Here is a 22,818-nt window from a genome sequence, read left to right on the forward strand (position 1 = left end):
AAACATTTATTATTATTACTTCTACAATAACTTGATAATAACCAAAAAAGCTTGAAAATACCTATTATCTAGACTCTCAGTGGATTAACTAGAAATTATGAGAAAATTAAAAATATATTCATTTGTGTTGTAAAGACAGTTTGGAATGACATGAGGGCAAGTAAATTATTTGTGAACTATTCCTTTAAGAGGGAAGATCAAGAATGACGACTCTCCAAATCAGACAACTCCAAAGTTGGTTCGAGTTCTGCAATGAACAACACAGACATCAGTGGTTTTAATGAAATGACACGTAATCACACTGTTGTTGCATCACAATGTGAAATAAATAAGCAGGAGACAACAGAAACATTTTTATTATATTGTTTCTGGCTTACAATATCTACAAAAACAAACATTACTAACGTACGTTCAGTTTAACCGTGAAAAATAAGATTGTAACCTAGGGCTGCACGATTAATCGCATGCGATTGTCATGCGTGTCTCATCAGTAAAGATGGTTCTGTGATTAGCGGTAAATGTCCATCAGCTGCTTTCAAATGGAGCCGCACCTAATATACAGAGCCGCAGATCGTTGACAAGCTACGCAATATCGCGTTCATAACCGCATGCGATTAATCTGCGATTATGAACGTGATATTGCACAGCTTGTCAGTGAATTACGGCTTCCCATCACACTAGATGTGGACTGACATTGCTCAGAAGTCAGATGTTGGTTGAAAGTGAAAACCCAACCTCTGTTTGGTGTCAAACTCTAGCGTAAATACTCCAAAAACATGACAATCTTCACTTATTATAAACAAGAGTTATTTCTGTCATAAATGTAAAAAAGTTCTTATTGAGATTAACAGAGATGTTGATGGTTTATTGAAAATTATAGTTTAGTTTGATGTCACCATTATGCTGATCAGTACTTAGGAAGTATGACTCTTTTCAGTGTTAGCGTTCATTTAGCTGCTGTAATTATACCTGTTACAGCAAAAACATTGAGAAAAAGATGTCATTCGATAATGTTGGTTACTGGCTGAAATTAGAGATGTCTTAATGTAACAATCTGATCAACTGATTTTACCAGGAGTCTGTTCTACGCTATTAATTTAATATTAGTGACTAGAGCAGATGTGTTGCAATACACAGGGTCCTGACAATTTATGTTATTTTATTTTTATCTGATCTTTTTAAACTACATTGTTTTAGAATCACTTCAAACCATAGGATGCTTAGACATACAGAGATCTTAAGAATTAGTGTAAGAATCTCAACAATGGTGACCTGCTTCATGCCGCAATGCGTTCTGGGTGCTATGGATGAGTTTTGCATGATGTACCCAGAATACATTGCAGCATAAAGCATGTCACCATTGCTGAGATTCATACACTGAATCTTGATGTTTGTGTGACAATTTTTTTTTTTAATTTTTGAAATTATCTGCTTTAAATTCAATTGGGTGTCAGGTTGTTGACCATTGAGTCACTTTAATAAATAATACTTAACTAACACCACACAGTAGCTTGGGTGAAAACAAGTAATCAGACATATCAATCATCAGCAAGCAAACAGCACCATTGAACCACATATTCGTTTGCGGTTTTTGCCACAATAAAGATGACAGCAGCTAAAAAACAACACCGTCATGTCAAGTGTCAAATTGCACAACTAAAGCCAACACTTACCAGCATTATGGTGACATCAAACCAAGCTATTACTTTTAAACAGACATCAACATCCACATCTAAACATCCACTTAAATCTTAATTAGAATGTTATGGAATAATGTTCTAATAATGTTATTGATAAACATTTGTAGAATGTTTTTAGAGAACGTTATCCTATCTTTTGAGAGAACGTTCTGGGAACAAAAATAAAACTACCCGCTAAAAACATTGTTAGAACAATCCATGGGAATGTTCTTAGAACATTTTAGAACAAAGAAAATTCTAGCTGGGAATTGCCGCTCCATTTGAAACCAGGTGGTGGACATTTACTGCTAATCACAGAACCGGCTTTACTGACAAAGACACGCATGACAATCGCATGCGATTAATCGTGCAGCCCTATTGTAACCGTAACCATAACTGTCTATTAACACCTCAAAAAGTGCAGATCTTGTAAAAACACTCATGGACAATATATTAAAAGTAACATTACCTCTTCTGTTCAGTAAAAGACCCCCGTTTCTGAGGCGAAAACCACATCCACGTATTTTTCAAAATAAGCTCTTTTATTTCTGCCTTTCAAGTAACCTCGAACATAAACAACGAATGATAACTTTTATGATCACTTAACATAATGTCTTTCACTCTGACGTGTGTGCTCTCTTTCACGTCCGTGTTCCCAGCCCAGCGCCGCTGGGTTATGATCGAGACCAAATTTCAACCAAAACTTGGGTTAAAACAACGTTCTACCCAGCAGTCTCAACACAGCATTTTCTAGAGTGTATTTATAGCAGACAATCATGTGACTGGCCACTTGAGCAGTGCGTTCCTGAGTTCGCAGGAACACAGACCAGGACCACTGTAAATAAATCACCATCCAAATCCAGGTATTTCACCACTGAGGTGATATGTAAAGTAATTTTTACAGATGTTCACATGAGAAACAATGAATATCCTAATAGTTCTAAAAATTGAGTTTCTCCCCTCAATATATTGTGTCCAATTTTGCTTCATGATTGAGATCATATAATTATGCTTAATTACATGTTTACCTTTGTTCAAAATCTTAATCTAATGCATAGTCTGTAAAAGGGTTTTACAGGTTCAAAATGTTCTTGTTCACTAAGCAGAAAAGGAGGCTTTACTGTTCATTTTTAACTTTCTGTTGGGTAGCTGCGCATGTAGGATTGAAAGGAAATGAGTTGGCAGACAAATATGCATAAGATGCTACCAAGAAAACATACATAGATATATGTAGTTAAAGTGTAGCCCTAGTAACAATACAATAATATACCATACATTAATCACTGACCAGAAGGATCTAAAAAAAATAATAATAAATACAGACACAAAGATAAAACACAGTGGACCAACACCAGCAGCTGACATGGCACCCCAGACCATCACTGACTGTGGGTACTTGACACTGGACTTCAGGCATTTTGGCATTTCCTTCTCCCGGTCTTTCTCCAGACTCTGGCACCTTGATTTCCGAATGACATGCAAAATTTGCTTTCATCCGAAAAAAGTACTTTTATTTAATACATTATAGCATATTATAATTTGGCCTGCCAACTCTCCTGACCTAAACCCCATAGAGAATCTGTGGGATATTGTGAAGAGAAAGTTAAGAGACGCAAGACCCAACACTCTGGATGAGCTTAAGGCCGCTATCGAAGCATCCTGGTCCTCCATAACACCTCAGCAGTGCCACAGGCTGATTGCCTCCATGCCACGCCGCATTGAAGCAGTCATTTCTGCAAAAGGATTCCCGACCAAGTATTGAGTACATAACTGAACATAATTATTTGAAGGTTGACTTTTCTTTGTATTTAAAACACTTTTCTTTTATTGGTCGGATGAAATATGCTAATGTTTTGAGATAGGAATTTTGGGTTTTCATGAGCTGTATGCCAAAATCATCAGTATTAAAACAATAAAAGACCTGAAATATTTCAGTTGGTGTGCAATGAATCTAAAATATATGAAAGTTTAATTTTTATCATTACATTATGGAAAATAATGAACTTTTATCACAATATGCTAATTTTTTGAGAAGGACCTGTAGTTTCCACAATATTCACCAGAAGACATCATCTCTTTAGTTGGTGACCTAAAGTGGTGGGGGGGGGGGGGCTGCAGTAACTCATAGCCCCGGGGCCCAGTGAGCTCTTAATGCGGCCCTGTGCACACACACACACACACACAGAGAGTGAGATCTGAGATTGTGCTGTGCAAAAAGTAACATTCAGCCACACATAAACTTTGTTGTCAGTGTTGCCAAGTGACTTTAATTTAATGATACTGAATTGCTACATATATGTCAAGACTGTGAGGAAGAAAAACTCAAATGCAGAGGATATGTGCAACAGTTTATTGGGTACAATAATAAAAGATCAAAAAATAATCCAAAGTGAAAAACAACTCCAGAGCAGTCCGTACAGACACCTGCAGACACAGGCTGTTGAGACAACCTCTGGTGCAATGCCCATGGGACATGGAAAAATGAGACTGAGGATCTCAGGCAAATGGCCAACCCCAAGAACTCCTCGTCTATTCGTACTGAGCACCGCAGCCACAAGGCGAGGAAAAGGACACACAGCACAATGACAACACAAAATCTACTGACAACAAGGGACAGACACAGGGAGAATATAAGGGAGAATGGGAACAAGCGACAGGTGAGGGCAATCAGCTCGTGATCTGCACACAGCTGCGCCGATCTATCAACACTGATTGCCGAGGTCACGAGCTGCAGAAAATGACAGGACACAGATAACAGGGAAGCTGATAAAGTAAACTGAACTATGAACATTTCTAAGCAAGGAGGTGGTAAAATCGCAGTTTTAAGTAAGTAAACACTTTGTTTGTAGAGAAAGACACAGACAATTTAAACCTCTCTATCGCTGTCTCTCTCGCTCACTCTCAATTTAGGTGTGCTTTATTGGCATGACAAAAACTGTTCATTGGTATTGCCAAAGCAGTAGCTGGGCTGCTTAGAAATAGTGCACATACGTATGTATTAAAAGAAAGGAAAATAATAATAGTAATAAAATATATAAAAAGTATTAACCATGTTAGTGCAAAGTGAATTAGTGTATGTGAATGTATAAGTTTGAAATAAAATAAAATAAAATATGGTATTAGATTTAGAGAGGCAAAATATACATCCAAGTAATACCTCTCTTGACTAACGCTGTTAGACCGCTAAGGTTTTGATCTGCAGCACCTAGTATGTGCAGTGGCCACGCAAGTCTGTTGATCGTTTAATAATATTTATAGCTCCTAACAAGCTGTGTGACCATGAGAAGTTATTACCTCAAAATGTACGTCAGTATGCAGTTTTCCCTATTGCTTGCGTGCCAGCGATTTATCCTTCTGCATGTCACTGTTGGCAAACGTGCTGTGGGTTGCGGACCCCTGTTCTATAACAACAAAAACTACTTTCATGCATCTGATTATCAGATAAACCTTGCGCTCTTATTTCAAGGTCGTTTGTTAATGCTGTGGTTATTTTAACAATTTCCTTCATACATTCGGTTCATCGGCATGGTTAAAACACATTTATCATTCAGTGGAACTGTGCGTATGATTTAGACACATCCCAGACAGCAACATAGTGTTGGCCCAGATCCGGCCCACATCTGGCCCGCATGAAATCCATGTGGGCCAGACCTGAGCCGAAACTGCTTGCTGTCTGGGATTTCTGCTACATCCATGCAATAAATAACGCAGCTTTCGACTGCTCCGGTAAAGGCTTCTGTAAGAAGCAGGGAGCCATTGAAAAACTACAGAAAAGTAAAACCACTAGACTTTAGCATTACTGGTCATGAGTCCTAAAGAGAGATCACACATCAGCTGTAAGTGAGATGTAGCGCGAGCACAATCCTGTCACAGGCGCTTAAACTCTGGCCTGAAGGAGATGAACACTGTTTAAAGTCTCCATTGATTTGTGCTTGTTATTTAATACATATATATTTTGAAAGCATTGAATCGCTGTTTTCAAGATCGATACACATGCATCGTGTTTGTAAATGATTCTTTGAGAAAACTAGAGAATCGTTACACCCCTATTAATGAGTGTTTATAGTCTGAGACTCATCAAAACAATCCTCTTTATTTTCGTGTCAATAGATCTGTTTTCACCTCATTCATTAAACTGATGACTTCTGGTGCCCGGTCTTCGTACGTCGCTTAATACATCCGAGATCAAATGACACATCCAAGATGATATCATCGTGCTAATCATGATCTGGCTAAATGGGTTCTTTGAACACACCTGTTGTTTATTATTAGTATTGCTAGATTGAGTTATCTGAGATAATTGTGCGTTCATGTGTTGTCTTAAAAGGGGATATGTATCGATACTCGAAACCATGATCAGCAGTGCAGCGATTGGCTGGTGGCAAGACGGCAATGTAATGACGTCATATAATTTAAAACGACACCTGACGAAAAACTTGACAAATTTCTGGACTTATAAGGAAACAGCCAAGCAAACAAAACTACATAAATGTGATTATAGATGCATGTTTTTATTTTATTAGAATTTTTTTCATGATTCCCAATTATTTAGATTCACAATTTATAATAGTTGTGCAGTCTTTACATTTTTATTTCAATGTAGAAATTATCTATACATTTCATTTTATATTTGGACAGATTTATTACGTGACAGCATTAATGAAAGTTTCTTAAGGGTCAATATCATGTTATGTGCATCTCCTGCGCTCATCAAGCCACTCTTATAATAGCAGTCATCACTCAAAATAATGCACGACTCTATTATCTGTATAGCATGTGTGTAAGACTCTAATACAATTATGAAGTAATAATTTTATGACAAATAAATATTTCAGTGAGTAAAACTGGCTGTGTCTATAGTAGGCTGTTATGGACTACACAGCATTTTTATATAATTTTTAAATATTTCTTTTAATGATTGTTATTTTCAATTATTGTCCCTGGATCCGTATGATACTCTTGTAATAAAGTAGCGGTGGTAGCGGACATATTTTGAGTATCAGTTCTGGTTGAAAAGAAGCGATCTAATCCTGTTTACATGAAATAAGCTGCTCCCGAGCAGGTTTAAGCTTACGGACATGTTGCTGTGACAGCAGCTCCGGGATGAGCTTCGAAGAACCAAACGATCCAAGATCACGCCAAATCGTCAACATTCAAATCCAGCTAACTGAGTTAGCGACGTACGAAGAAAGGGCCCCTGATCTGTTAATTGACACATTAAGCTGATTTTATAGCTGTCAACAGACTTAAAAGTCATTAAGCAAATGACTCGATCAGCTATTGTGTCATTACAAGATAAAGATAAGTATCATATTGACATTTATTTAATTAATCTGTGATAAACTATATTAAAACTAATATGTGCCCTAAATATGCCAAACTGCATATAGTTTAATGGGAAATGACCAAGATATAAATGCTCAACTAACTGAATGATAATGACCTTTTCAACTAATTTAGAAACAACTGGTAGAATACTGACAGGTCTATAGTTACATTAGCAGGATCACCACTTTTATACAGTATGTTCAGCGGGATTAGTTTTTCCTTTTCATCAACTGCTAAAATGTCAATAGAAACTTTTCTCTTTTTTTTAATTCATGATTTATTTTGTTCATGTTCTTGTAATGTTTCTTTTCTGCTAACCTTTTTCAAATTAAAAAATCGGTAAAAGGATCATTTTTATTGGTCTCACTTCTATTTGTGTGCCTGCTAACACTTATAAAGAAGGTTTTGTCTTGTTTCTCTCCACATAATAAATGGTAAAATCATATTGTCTGAGAAAGCTCATTGTTAGTGTCTTTTATTAGTCATATTCATTGTTTCATTTGAGAAATAATTGTAATACTTTTCAATAGAGCAATTAAATAGGCTTTCAGCATAAATTCTGATGCAAACAAACAGTTTCTACCAGCAAACTGCTGCTGATCCTGAATGGCTTGTTTAATGAGTGTTTATAGTCTGAGGCTCATCAATATTAGCAGCTGATGAAAATCATCGTTATTTCACGTCAATAGATCCTGTATTCACCTCATTCATTATACTGATGACTTCAGATCTGTTAATTGCCACATTAAGCTAATTTTATTGCTGTCAACAGACCTAAAGTCATTAAGCAATTGACATGATCATTTATTGTGGCATTACAAGATAAAGGTAAGTATCATATTGACATTTATTTAATTAATCTGTGATAAACTATATTAAAACTAAAACATACAAAAACAAATGTTCAGTTAAACTCAACTGGCGGGTTATTTGTACATTGCAAATTTGTACAATTATATTTCTATGTTTATTCTTTAATTTTTTTCTTAGTTGTTTATATTTGGTAAATGTTTTTATATTTGGTAATTGTTGGGCTACCCCCCCCCCATATCTTTATATGCCTTTAAATTAAAAAGATGTAATATAAATGTAATAATTTAAATATATAGATGGAATTCTTAGAAAACAAAAATATATATACATTTTGAGTTAGTTTGAAACACTTTGTGGTTTTTTTTTTACTTAAAAGTTACTTCACTAGGTGAATGGGTGAATATTACTATTTTAAATGTCTAAATTATTATACGATAATGTGTAATAACTTATTATTCTTTAATTTTGGCAGATCTGCTCCTCCTTCAGTGAAGCTCCTCCCACAACAATCACACCTTCAGTGAAGCTCCTCCTGCTGCAGTTCATCAATAAATGCTGGAATATTCCCATCAGTCTACAAGGGAAGATGAGCATCAAAGCATCAGGAAGAAGAGAAATCTGCAGAGACAGAGTTTATAGAAGAACAGAGAGAACATGAGAGATCCAGAACCCTGCAGAATGAACCACACTGAAGAACAAACAGGTTGGTGTTTATTCTTCATCCTTCATTAATGAGATTGAAGAATTTAATTCAAGTTTATTTATTTGTAGCGCTTTTTACCATAAAAATCATTGCAAAGCAACATAACAGAAAATTAAGTTTCTACAATATTTAGTATTAGCTTAGAGGCGACTGTCAGTTTATGTGCATATGACAGGAATTTTCAGGAAAAAGTAATAAAAGAGGTAGTCAAAAAGATTAAAATTTAGAAAAGTTGTCACAAAAACATTGGATTAGTGTCTGTATTTTTAAGATAGATAATTGTATCTTATTTTGTAAAGAATTATAAATGTCTAAATGATCTTAATTTTGTGTAGCCTTTGTCTGCTTTTACTTCACATTTCCCAGGTTAATTTTTATTTTTATTTTTATTTTATTTTTTTACCTGAAGTTTCAGATCTAATGGAGAAACCACATCATGTCAAAAGTACTGAAAAAACTCTCTCACAGACTGAAAGGGTTTCTTTATATAAAATAAAAGTCAAGAAAATTTTCACCTGCAGTCAGTGTGGAAAGGGTTTGACATGCAAACAGACTCTAAAGATGCACATGAGGATCCACACTGGAGAGAAACCATACACATGTGATCAGTGCGGGAAGAGTTTTTCAGAAAAGAGAAACCTTAAGAAACACATGATCATCCACATTGGAGCGAAACTGTATGAATGTGATCAATGCAGAAAAACATTTCAGCGTGCTTCAAACCTGAAGGATCACCTGAAAATACATACTAAGGAGAAACCACATTCATGTTCTTTGTGTGGAAAGAGATTTTCACATCTGCATAGTTTAAAAGTTCATAAAAAAATGCACACTGGTGTGAGAGAATATATGTGTTTTGAGTGTGAGAAGACATTTATTACAGCTGAACATTTGAAACAGCACCAGAGGATCCACACTGGAGAGAAACCTTACATGTGTACACACTGTGACAAGAGATTCAGTCAGTTAGGATCCCTAACGAAACATGAGAAGATTCACACTGGAGAGAAACCTTACAAATGTTCACACTGTGACAAAAGATTCAGTCAGTCAGCATATCTGAAAACACATGAGAAGATTCACACTGGAGAGAAACCTTACAAATGTTCACACTGTGACAAAAGATTCAGTCAGACAGGATCCATGAAAACACATGAGAGGATCCACACTGGAGAGAAACCTTACAAGTGTTCACTTTGCGACAAGAGATTCAGTCAGTTAGAAAATCTGAAAACACATCAGAGGATCCACACTGGAGAGAAACCTTACAATTGTTCACTTTGCGACAAGAGATTCAGTCGATTAGACAATCTGAAAACACATGAGAGGATCCACACTGGAGAGAAACCTTACAAGTGTTCACAATGCGACAAGAGATTCACTCAGTCAGGATTCCTGAAAACACACGAGAGAGTTCACACTGGAGAGAAACCGTATCACTGCTCTGCATGTGGAAAGAGTTTCAGCCATTCGTTTTCTCTAAAGAGACATAAAATAAGCAATCACATTAAGTAATATATCCTCAGGTCCACTGCATTCAAGTGCTACACTGCATCTCTTCAATATAAATCTGTCATAAGAAACAATCTAAATTTGACACCATGAATAAAGATCATCAAGACCAGCAGTTTCTGTGAGATTCCGATCAACTCAATGTTCCTCCCTAAAGTTTATCTAGTTTGATCTAAAGTTTTATTCTTGTATACAACATTGCTTTGTGATATAAATAATATTATTATGCTTTATTACAAGTTTCATTATTTTACAACTGTTGTTCTAATGCATATTTATAGAAGTTTTTTAATGTTCTTGTTCATTAAGCTGAAAAAGAACCTGGTTTATTTTTCACTTCATATTCACTGTTGTTGTAGGTGTTTTTTTTATTATTATGTTTTTTTTAACAACTAATTATTCTTCCACTTAGGCTGTATTTTACAAAAAGCTTGTGTAATTTATGGTGCATGTAGTTTTAGTGTTATGGTCTGATCCATCTTCACTTTTATTGATTTGAGATGCTTTGCTGTATTGTTAGTCAATAAAGACAGCGATTTTGTCTTATTCCTTTACACTTTTACTTTATATATTGCTTCAAGTATTAATCTCTTATTGTTCATTTTTGTTGTCTGTTGATTTTTTTCTTGCATCACGAATGAATACTTTCATACAAACCTGATTCCAAAAAAGTTGGGACACTGTTGAAATTGCGAGTAAAAAAGGAATGGAATAATTTACAATACAATTCATATTGTTAATATATGTAAAAATGTCTAAGTCATAACATAATCATTTCATATATATATTTAAATAACGAAAAAGAAATATTAAACTGTTACTATACTTCCACTATTCGAGCTCTCCGATTGGTTTAAGAATAAATCACCAATTTATCTTAGATATTTTTGCTGCATATGCTACAGAACCACAAATTCAAACGTGCATAAATGGCCATTGTGTTTCCTCCTGACTGCTTGCTCCAGTGACTGTCTACCCGCTGCCGAGCTCTGTCTGGATCTGGTTTTCCCGTTTTGCTGAGCGGTGCCAGCCAGAGTTATTTTCTGTTAATTTCCAGTCCATTCTAGGACTGTGTGATTAATATAAATAGTCAAATCAAGATTTGAGCATGCGCAATTTCCAAATTCTGACCTCCCGTAGTATGTTATCCGATCCAATCAGAATGCTTTGCGCCTAGCGCGAGAACAGAACCGACTGGGCATATGCCTAAGTCCAGGTTCACACACTGTCTGTGATGCGCCTTTTTTCAAAGCCCATGCTAACGGATCAGAGCGTTTACACTGTGGTTACACTTACGGTAAAAGGCTAGAAATAAAAACATGCGAAAATAATTAATATCTAACACATGAGCATAGAGAGAGTTGTGAGTGCGCAGGACGCAGTTTAAGTGAGGGGAGACACGTTTTAAATACGCACACTCTCACCGCGCAGAGCAGCGTGTATCTGAGCAATTACGTCTGGTTTTGTGACCGCGCAAAGGAAATCTGTTTGCGAACAGAGACATTTGCGCTCATACATTATTTTAATGTGCTTTCGCGTTAAATTTATGCACTCTCGCTGCTGATCGCATACACATACTGTATACACACTGCAAACACCTGAGGCACCGCTACAATTAATGAATTCTATGAACAATGCATGGCGAAAAAGAAAAGAAAAAGTTCCTGTACACTGATTTATTTTTTGCCATGTGTCTATACATTTTGTTACATCTTTACTATAGTGATAATTTTGACTTATGTCTGTTCTAGAGACATTACAACTTTTTGATAATATGATAATAATAATAACTGATAATAACTTTTGGAAATATGTTTTAAATTAATCCTGAATGCATTTATGACTGTTAAAGCATATCGGTGTGTGTCACAATTCGCAAAATTGATCAAAGAAATCGTGATTTTTTTTTTTTCATATCGCACAGCCCTAGTTCATTCAATAAATACAGTTAACAATCTAGCTTCTGAGTACTTAGTTATTAGGATAACAGATGTGACCTCACTCTATCGGTTAGTAAGACTGCCACTCAAGACTGACAGTCATGCATATGTTCTGGAACAGAATAATATTGTGTCCACATCGCAGGCTTTTGCGATTAGCAAATTGCAATGTCTCAAATCGCGATTTCGATTCAATTTCGATTAATCGCACAGCCCTAGCTGTCACCCTCCACCTTGAAAGTGTACGTGGCTGCCATTATATCTCATCACGATGCAGTGGACAGTCAGTCGCTGGGGAGGCATGACTTGATCATTTGGTTCCTGAGGGGTGCCAGAAGGAAAAATCCTAATAGGACACCCCTGATACCCTCCTGGGACCTCTCTATTGTTCTGGCTGGACTTCAGAGAGGGGTCCCTTTGGGCCGCTGGATTCAGTTGAGCTTAAGTTCCTGTCTTTCAAGACAGCACTCCTGATCATGCTCACTTCCATCAAGAGGGTCGGGGACCTCCAAGTATTTTCGGTAAATGAAGAGTGCCTTGTGTTCGAGCCGGCCTACCCTATGTTGTCCTGAGACCCCTGCCTGGATACGTGCACAATGTTCCCACCACTCCCTTCCGAGACCAGGTGGTGAACCTGCAAGCACTTCCCCTGGAGGAGGCAGATCCTTGATGTTGCTGTGTCCCTTAGAGCGCATTGCATATGTGGACCACTCCCAGGGCTTCAGAAGCTCTGAACAGCTCCTGGTCTGCTTTGGAGGTTAGCAGAAGGCAGTCTGTCACCAGGCCAATTACTAGAGTTAGCATGCCTGGAGTCCCAGTCAGCCCCTTTACTGGGCTATGTGTCCTGATGGTTTGATTCCCTATGGGTTATCCCATATGTGTATTCTTCCTGGTAAGGTTTCCCTCTTGGTAAACCCATGTCTTCCCTTCCCTTCCCTCTGTCAGTCTCTTCTGGCAGCAGTTCCATCCCTACTTTTAGGTACGACCAGCCTCAGAGACCCATTCCAAATGTAGTACTGCCCCCCCCCACCCCCCCGGGCCAGTCCATATCAGTATCTCCACATCACCTCCTCACAGGTAGGATGTGGTCTCTGTAGCGACCTTTTCCTAAGGATCGTTTCTACATTGTTTGGCCAAGCTGTAAGAACCAATAGGAAAGATTTGAAGCAATCTTCCACAGAAGTAGAACTTTTTGTGGGCGGAACAGCAGTATGGCCTTCCCCAGCAGCGGTGTGCCCACCCTTTGGCCCCTTTGGTACCAAGGTCAGTGAATTTGCGCTGGGGCTTTGGGAAAGTTACGACCTTTAGCATAGCTTTTGTGGCACGCCACAGCTTCTCGACAATTGCAGTGCCACAAGGTTGTGACAGTGTTCAGGTTGTGGCATTTTCCATAGGACCCTATATGTCGTTTGACATAACTCGTAGTGACCGACAGATAAGGAACGTCTCGGTTACATATCTTACCCTCATTCCCTGATAGAGGGAATGTAGACATTATGTCCTCATGCCACAACTTTGACCTGTTCACTGTTGCCGGGACACGTTCTCGGCTCCTCAGCGTAAAACCTGAATGAGTGTATGCACCTGCCGCCTATTTATACCCGTAGGCACGGGGAGTGGCTCAGGTATGTTAAATCCACTAGCCAATTTTCTCTTAAACTCAGAGATGATTGGCCTCCCAGGTGAGACCCTATATGTCATTTGACATAACGTCTCCGTTCCCTCCATCCGGGAAAGAGGGTTATGTACGTAACCGAGACGTTACTTCTAAAAGCATCTTGGGAGCTTATATTTGGTTCAGGTATTAAATTGTTATTGTCCATCATTGTTTTCTGTTGATTTTTCTTGCATCACTAGACATTTTCATACTTTCATTTACATCTAAAATTTATGAAATATTAATTACTTTTGGGTCTTTCCATAATTACATTTCTCTTAAAGTTTTTTTTTTAAATAATAAACTATATTTAATCACACACCTGACTGTCTGCCTGTCTACATCTATAACTGTTTAAAAACATTGTTTGTTTGTTTATATAAACAAGTGATGACTTCACTTGCACATGCTTCAGTCTGGAGCAGTACCGCTATTTCAAATAACTGTAAAGTACATATTACATAGTTTGTTTAATTACATTTTTACTAGGTCTATAAATATATATAATTTTTTTAGCTCTACCATTTGTGTACCTTCTAACACTTATAGGTGTGTAAAGAAGGCTTTGTCTTTTTTTCTCTTCACATACTACAAAATTATAAGATGGAACTGTTTTATTTTTGTGAATCTAAATATTTAGATTCATATGGAAAAACAAATAAGTATAGTTGTAATGTCTTTATGGTAGTATTTTTTTCAGTATCATGTGAGAAGAGACCTTTTCCTGGACTGTGCCCAGCTCGTGGAATGACCTCCCAATCTCAATTCGTACAGCTGAGTCTTTACTCATTTTCAAGAAACATCTAAAGACTCATCTTTTTCGCCTGCACTTAACCAACTAACACTAGCACTTTTCCTTTTCTTGTCTTTTCATTTATAAAAAAAAAACTGGCTATGCATTCTATACTAGACTAACTGAGACTTGTCATGGCACTTGTATACTGTTGTTGTTCTCTTGTTTACCTGACTGCTTCTATTGTTCTCATTTGTAAGTCGCTTTGGATAAAAGTGTCTGCTAAATGATTAAATGGAAATGGAAATGAAAACACAAGGTGAAAACAATCAATTAATGAGCACCCAACAAGGACTAAACAAGGGGGCGTGGTGATGTGAAACAAGGTGGCAGGATGAAAGGAGCACATGGCCAACATAAAGACAAAACCATGTGGTCATACACAGGGAAAAAAGAGAAACACTAAACGAAGATAAAATAGACACAGCTGCCAGGGCAGAACCCTGACAGTACCCCTCTCCCAAAATCAGGCAAACAAGTCCAGGGGGTGCAGACATTGCAGGACCAAAGCAACCAGGCAGCACATGAGAGGGGGTGGGAAGGGTGGGAGTAAGTCCAGGGGTGTAGCCTGACAGGGTAGAGCTGAAGGCAGCAGGCATGGTTTGAGTATGGTTAAACCCTCGCCGCAGAGAAGATGGGGCCATAGGGATACAGGTGGTTGCATAAGGAGATTTAAGGTACCCCCTCCTGAAGTTGGACTGGATCAGGAATGGGTGCTGGGACTGGCTCTGAGGGCTCTTGGATTGAATATGTAGCAGACTTTGACAGACTCTGGAATGAAGCAGACTCGGGAGCTTGAGCCAACAATGGAGCGGGTTCAGGGGCAGACTCTTGAATTTCCACAGGAGCTGCAGAACTGCCCTCCGGGACCACTGGAATGGACTCAGGAATAGGTTCTGGAATGCCCTCTGGGGCTATGGAAACTGACTCATGAGTGGATTCTTGGCCACCCTCAGGGGCTGCTGAGCTGCCCTCCGGGGCTACTGGAACAGACTCGGGAGTAGATTCTTGACTGCCCTCGGGGGCTGCTGAGCTGCCCTCTGGGGCTACTGGAATGGACTTGTCAGTTGATTCTTGACCAGCCTCGAGGGCTGTGGAATTGCCCGCTGGGGCCACCGAGATTGGAGTCCTCTCTGGGCTAGACACAGGGGCTGGAACCGAACAGCTCTGGGGCTGGCTGCTCACCACTGGACTCCAGGGTCATGACTGAAGCAGCAGACCACTTGATATCTTCCAGGGAAACTGCAGGAGGGATCTCCAGACTAAGGTCTCTAGCACTCCTGGCGCGGGCCCTCCTACCCCTTCGCCTTCCGGGCCTGTAAGCGGTCACATCACCTACATCTTGACTTACTTGAACAGACATTGACACATAATTTTCAGGACAGGACTTGACTGGCTTTGAATGAGCTAGAACAGGCTTGACTGACACAGAAACAGGGGCTAACAGGGAACCTCCCTCACAGCTTCCTTGAGCTCGACTGCTTCAGAGCACTTGGTTGACTCCGATGTGACTTTGAGGGATTCAGCCGAGTCGGAGGCTGGAGCCAGCACAGAGGACTCCATGGCAGATGCAGCAGCTTTGGCCGCCCTCATTCTTCTCGCTCTCCTTTTCTCAGTGGGAGTCAGAAGATGATCAGGTACTTGACTCGATGGATGAGGGAGAGTGGGGTGATCACTGTAGGTGTACTCTGGTGGTGTAAGTATCTGCCAATCCTTGCAGTGGTGCAAATAATTGGAAAAGTTCCAAAAGTCAAAGATCCTCAATTGCTCCATCTCCCACTGAGGCAGTGGATCGTCTGAACAGAGGTTGAAGACGTCCATAAGGGCTGCATCCTGGTACTCAAGGCCCCTGGACATGGTCCAAAAGAATTGGGCAAAGGCCCTCACCTCCTGCGCCTGCTGCCGAAGAGCACCCAGGCCTTGCTGTCTCTCCTGAGCATTTACAGGGGGTAGGATCTTGAGACTCATTCTGCTGGGTCCTGACTTGGCAAGTCAAACTCACGAGAAATTAAAAAATGAGATCCAAACAAAAAGAAACTTAAACTAGACTAGAAAAAAAAGGTGACAAGATAAACTTAAACTAATTAATAACAGACTTTTACAGACAAGGAAACACTCTATTAGTATAGATCAGCTAGCAAGCTAAACAAATACTAACTCACATACAAAACAAACCAGCAACCACATGAGGGAAATGAGCACAATAAATAGGAAGGAAAGCACACAAACACAAGGTGAAAACAATCAATTAATGAGCACCCAACAAGGACTAAACAAGGGGACATGGTGATGTGAAACAAGGTGGCAGGATGAAAGGATCACATGGCCAACATAAAGACAAAGCCATGTGGTCATACACAGGGAAAACAGAGAAACACTAAACGAAGACAAAATAGACACAGCTGCCAGGGCAGAACCCTGACACTATCACTTTTTATCAGTTTAACAAATCCTAGCTGAATAAAAGTATTGAATTTATTTAAAAAAAAAAAGAAGAAAAAATTACAGACCCCAAATTACTGACCAGTAGTGTATATTGTTATTACAAAGTATTTATATTTTAAAAACATAGCTTTTTTTTTTTTTTTTTTTTTTACTTTTATTCATCAAAGTATCCTAAAGAAGTATCACATGTTCTGAAAAAATGTTAAGCAGCAGAACTGTTTCCAACTTTGATAATGAATCATCATATTAGAATGATTTCTAAAGGATCATGTGATAATGATCCTAAAAATATAATATAATGAAATAAATGATAATTTAAAGTATAATACATTTAAAAACAATTATTTTAAATTGTAATAATATATCACAATATTACATTTTTCTTTCTATATTTTTGATCAAATAAATGCAGACTTGATGAGCAGAAGAAACTTCTTTCAAAAACATTAAAAATAGTAATGTTTCCAAACTTTTGGTCTGTACTGTATCAGTTATTTATATTACAATTAGTGTAGTATTTAATGGTTTTAAATTCCAATGCAATATTTTTTTATTTTTAATGCCATGGTTTACCTACTCTTTACTAAATATATCTAGAATATTGTAGGTCACCTGCTTAATTAATTAATTAATTTAGTTATTCATTTGAATAAATATTTGGACGATGATTAAACACTCGATTTTTAAATTAGATATTTAAAAATTGTATAACTTAGGCCGACATTTTAACGATAATCGTGCAATAATCACAATTAATGCAAGAAAATACTGCATTTAAGTTTAAATTGATGCTAAAAAAGAAATACAACTGAACTCAACAAAAGATTTTATCCCTTTTATTTTCACAGTATATACACATGAATTGATATATAGTCATTCCCCATATATAAGTGTGATCTAACACATGCAAGAGTTTCTTGAACATGAAAACTTCCACAATGGAAAAGGGTTGGGAGCTTTTGATTTTAAGAAATAGAAAATGTCCATATAAAGTCTGATGGGCACCTTTTGTTTTCAGTAAAAATCAGGTCCTATTCATTCAGAATGATTTACACTTTCAGACAGCTATTGCTAAAGACAACTACCCATATTGATGGGAACATTATTTAAATACATGTCTGATGGGTACCTTTTGTTTTCTGTGATGTCAGCCTATTTACATTTGGTCAGATGCAAACAAGTTCCTATATGCAAACAGAAATATCTGACAGTGTATATGTTGAATTACATGCCTTACAAATGTTGCATGAACACATCTGTTGCAGAGCGCTTCTTGCATTAGAACAGAATATCACCAACATTACAAGGTGGACGTTCATTCTGGCACAAATCTATCCATGTATAATTCACTCTTCTCACGTGGGATAGTTCTTGATCTTTTGTAAGCCTGCCAATGTCAGGATATGGTTTTACCAACCATTTCTGCAATGGGTAAGCAGAGTCTCCAAGAATACATCAGTTCCACAAATATGTTTTTACACTGTCATACAAAGCATTACTTTGTGGCCCAAGTCAAAAGGTGTGACTTTCTGAGGATGTTAGCATCGTGTTCCCTTCCCTGTCCAACATTCAGGCCCCAAGAAAATCCCTTTTACCAACTGCTTGTAAAATGATAGAGTGGCAGCCTCTCTGTTGAGAAAATTAGATTGGTTTCATGGTGGTTTCAATATAGGGATGTTTGAACCATCAATAGCACCCACGCACTGTGGAATATGTGCATATCATGTGTCTTGTTGCTATACTGCAGGTTTCAGAATACAAATGTATTTTTTAATGTTTCTCTGGAAACTCTGATGTCCTCCAGCTATCTGTGAATCTTTGAGCTGTGATCTCCCACCAGTCACTTGTTCGGGGATAGGCTCATTATATTGGTGTAGTAGTGATGCATCATCTGTAAAATAGTAGAATGAAAAATAAACATTAATTATCGAGTTATGGTGCAGATCTATTGAATGTCGAAACATAAATAGATGCACATTCTGAAAAGTAATAGAATGAATAGTAAACAATAAATAACTAATTATGAAAGATCTATGTGTCCATCATTTGAAAGATAATAATAGAATAAATGTTAAACATTACTTCCCTAGTCATGTCAAATATCTATAAACATAATTGTTTATACATCTGTATAAGCAGATCTACTGAATCATCACAAAAATACTACAGTGAAATGTACAATTTACTGATTTTCCTAAATATGATAAATATCAATATGAACATAAATATTTCAAAATATGTGTATAAATAGATGTACTAGCTGAAGAACAGTTCAGTGAAAGGCTAATTTCACTTGTCTGATTATGTTCAAGAGGTAACTGATGTCATGCTAGTAAAACATCTGTTTTTAGTAGAAAAGAGTCTACGATTACATTAAAGAACCCTAATCAAACAACTGTGTGGCTAGGATCACACAGATTATAAGATATTATTTAATATAACAAACTTAACCATTTCCTTACACTGTTGGTATTTCTGCTTTTGCTGTAAGCGGCTTGCACGTCGCTGTAATGCTCTTTTTCACCTTGCAGCCAACATAAACTTTCGGTGTAAACGCAGCTGAGCCTCCATCTTTGCATCTTGGTTTCGCTGCCTCATCTTCCACCAAAAAAAAAAAAACACCAAAAGGAGCAAACACACAGCCGCTTCGCTTCTTTGCATCTTGTTTGTTTGTTGATAATACACTAGCTACTGTGTCCTACCTGAATAACTTTCATTGTTCCCATTGAAAGGGGAGGACTTTTGTGTCACGTTTGATCCAACAAGATGTGTAAAGGGCGGGCTCTATTATGTATGGACTGTGGTGCTACTGGCCTAGCAGTTGAAATGTAACTTGATTTTGGTGTTGGTGTGCACGGCTCCAGCTCGAGACCACTGGCCCCACCAACCCGACAGTGGAAAAGTGTTCCACTGAAAGAGAAAAGAAAGAAAAAGATAATGTATTACTTTGACTAGTTTGTGGATTGATACTAGTTTGTGCATGCTCATGTAGTACTCGCTAATGCCTGAGCGGGGAGGAGGTGTTATTATTATATGTCAGTTCCTTCAGACATGACAAAGCAGTCACCTTTTCAGATAAAGGGGGTTTGCAAGTTTTGAACCCCCTTTATCTGAAAGTAACTTATTTTTTTATTTTCTGAAAATGAAATGGTGTTTACATCATGTTTAAATTATTGAAAAATAATTATCTCTGCTGATATTCAGGACTGTAGAGGTCATCTCAAGGCCCTAATCAACCAGTGACAATCTGATCAGGATACAGACTGGATCTGGTGGCTACGGTGACCTCAGAATAAGAAAGGAACAAATTAAAATTAGCAGTAATCAATTACTCTTCATCTAGTTTTTTATACTGCCAAGCATTACGCTATTTTTTTTTTTCAAATTGGTATGTTTTGCTGGGCGACAAAGAAATATTGTATAGAGCTGAGTATCATCAGTATAACAGTAAAAGCTAACACAGTGTTTCCTGATGATATCGCTCAAGGGTAACATGTAAAGCATGAAAAGTAATGGCCATAGTACCGAGCCATGAGGTACTCCATACTGCACTTGTGATTAATATGATACCTCTTCATTAACTGCTACAAATTGATGGCAGTCAGATAAGTATGATTTGATCCATGCACTAATGTCGACAAAGTTTTCTATTCTATTCAAAAGAATGTTGTAGTCAATAGTGTCAAACGCAGTGTTAAGATCCAGAAGCACTAATAGAGAGATACAACCACGATCAGATGATAAGAGCAGGTCATTTGGAACTCTAAAGGGAGCAGTCTCAGTACTATGATACGGTCTAAATCCTGACTGGAAATCCTCAATGATATCATTTTTCTCTAAGAAGGAACATCATTGTGAGGATACTACCTCAGACGAAAACTAAGTAGATATTTGGGGCCAAGTTGTGTGTTTTTTTATGTGAAAAAGGTATTTCGTATTGCATGGTGGGAAAGTACTCATAAAGACTGCAGTTACAGTATATCTGATGAAATGCACATTATTATTCTTTAGTTTGGGTAAAAGTAATTCACTTTACTTGGTTGGAACAGCAGCTATGCTAATAATGTCTCTATTTGTTTCTCTGTTTTGCCACAGGGTTTACATCCGGTGGTAACTACTAACTAGGATTATCACAAACAGTCTGGATCCAGAACAACTGAGAAGAGATGATGTTGACCCTCAGAGGACCTCAGATGGTCAACTCTGAAACTACATACATAACTAACAAATATTGCTACAAGTGTGATTGCATCATATAATAATTGCTGTAAATAGTGTTAATCATCTGTTTGTCTACTTCTTTTATTAATTCTTCCGAAATTGTCTGCGGACATGACATGACTAAAAGTCACCACTGATGAGTTACTACTACTGTTGTAAAAACTGAATTTTCTGTAAAGTTGCTTTTCAAATTTTTTTTTTATTGAATTGAACTGATGTTTCTTAACTTAATTGTCCTCAGTGCGTTGTTAGCTTACTGTTTTATGTTAAAATAGCATTTGCAACTATACGAAACTATTTTGTAGTAATTAATGTAATTATATACAAAAATATAATATAATAATAATAATATTAGAAAATATTTTTATATTTAGATTAAAATGGACAAATCATAATGTCTGAGAAAGATTGTTGTAATTGTCTTTATATTTGTGGTATCTTTCTATTTTCATTTGAGAATTTTTTTTTTATTATTAGAGCACATAAATTCTGATGCAAACAATCAGTTTCTACCAGCAAACTACTGCTGATCCTGAATGGCTTGTTTAATGAGTGTTTATAGTCTGAGGCTCATCAATATTAGCAGCTGATGAAAATCGTCTTTGTTTCATGTCAATAGATCCTGTATTCTCCTCATTCATTATACTGATGACTTCAGATCTGTTAATTGCCACATTAAGCTCATTGTATTGCTGTCAACAGACTTAAGCAAATTACATGATCAGCTATTGGGACTTTACAAGATAAAGATAAGTATCATATTGACATTTATTTAATGAATTGGTGATAAACTAAATTTAAACTAAAACATAGAAAAACAAATTGTTCAGTTAAACTCAACCAGTGATTTATTTGTACATTGTAAATTTGTACAATTATATTTATATGTTCATTCTTTCATTTTTTCTTACATTGTTTATATTTGGTAATTGTTGGGGTACCCCCACCCCCAACATATCTTTATATGCCTTTAAATTAAAAAGAGGTCATATAAATGTAATAATTTAAATATATAAATGGAATTCTTAGAAAAAAAAATATATATATATAAATTGTGAGTATAAAACCCTTTTGGTTAAATAACTTAAAATTTACTTCACTAGGTGGATGGGTGAATATTACCATTTTAAATGTGAAAATAATTATACGATTATGTGTAATAACTTATTTATCTCTAATTTTGGCAGATCTGCTTCTCCTTCAGTGAAGCTCCTCCCATAACAATCACACCATAAGTGAAGCTCCTCCCACAACAAGCACATGTTCAGTGAAGCTCCTCCCACTGCAGTTCATCAATAAATGCTGGAATATTCCCATCAGTCTAAAAGGGAAGACGAGTATCAAAGCATCAGGAAGAAGTGAAATCTGCAGAGACAGAGTTTATTGAAGAACAGAGAGAACATGAGAGATCTAGAACCCTGCAGAATGAACCACACTGAAGAACAAACAGGTTGGTGTTTATTCTTCATCCTTCATCAATGAGACTGAAAAAGTTATCAGCGGTTCATACGATTTGATGTTAATAGCAAAAAAAAAATTATCTAGGAGTTGTAAAAGAAATGTAGCGAAAAAATCCAATAAATAATATATGGGAGATTTTCTATCCCTAGGATACAAAATAAGGACTATATTCATGGAAATATTATATTTACAACATATAACATTTTGATAAGTTGATAAACCATAGAATAGTTATCACAAAAACATTGGATAAGTGTCTGCATTTT

General features: G+C 37.1%; 1 protein-coding gene and 1 long non-coding RNA gene across 5 annotated transcripts in view; one reads left to right on the top strand and one right to left on the bottom strand.

The window, feature by feature from the left end:
* LOC127987819 (uncharacterized) overlaps positions 1–22,818 on the bottom strand; it is a 107,692-nt gene that overhangs the window by 49,122 nt on the left and 35,752 nt on the right. The gene's annotated exons all lie outside the window — the stretch shown is intronic.
* The window catches only part of LOC127987708 (zinc finger protein 271), a 392,063-nt gene that overhangs the window by 39,913 nt on the left and 329,332 nt on the right, over positions 1–22,818 (top strand). Inside the window, exons 1-2 of one of the 3 annotated variants that reach the window (XM_052590081.1) lie at positions 4,055–4,505; positions 8,293–8,523. In XM_052590081.1, the coding sequence (XP_052446041.1) occupies positions 8,475–8,523 (49 nt within the window). In that variant the 5' untranslated portion in view covers positions 4,055–4,505; positions 8,293–8,474. Of the gene's footprint in view, positions 1–4,054; positions 4,506–8,292; positions 8,524–22,374; positions 22,542–22,818 lie in introns of those variants that run through there. The other 2 variants (XM_052590086.1, XR_008161340.1) reach the window with 2 other exon arrangements.

Source organism: Carassius gibelio, chromosome B22 (genome assembly GCF_023724105.1).
Source record: "Carassius gibelio isolate Cgi1373 ecotype wild population from Czech Republic chromosome B22, carGib1.2-hapl.c, whole genome shotgun sequence".
Classification (NCBI taxonomy): domain Eukaryota; kingdom Metazoa; phylum Chordata; class Actinopteri; order Cypriniformes; family Cyprinidae; genus Carassius; species Carassius gibelio.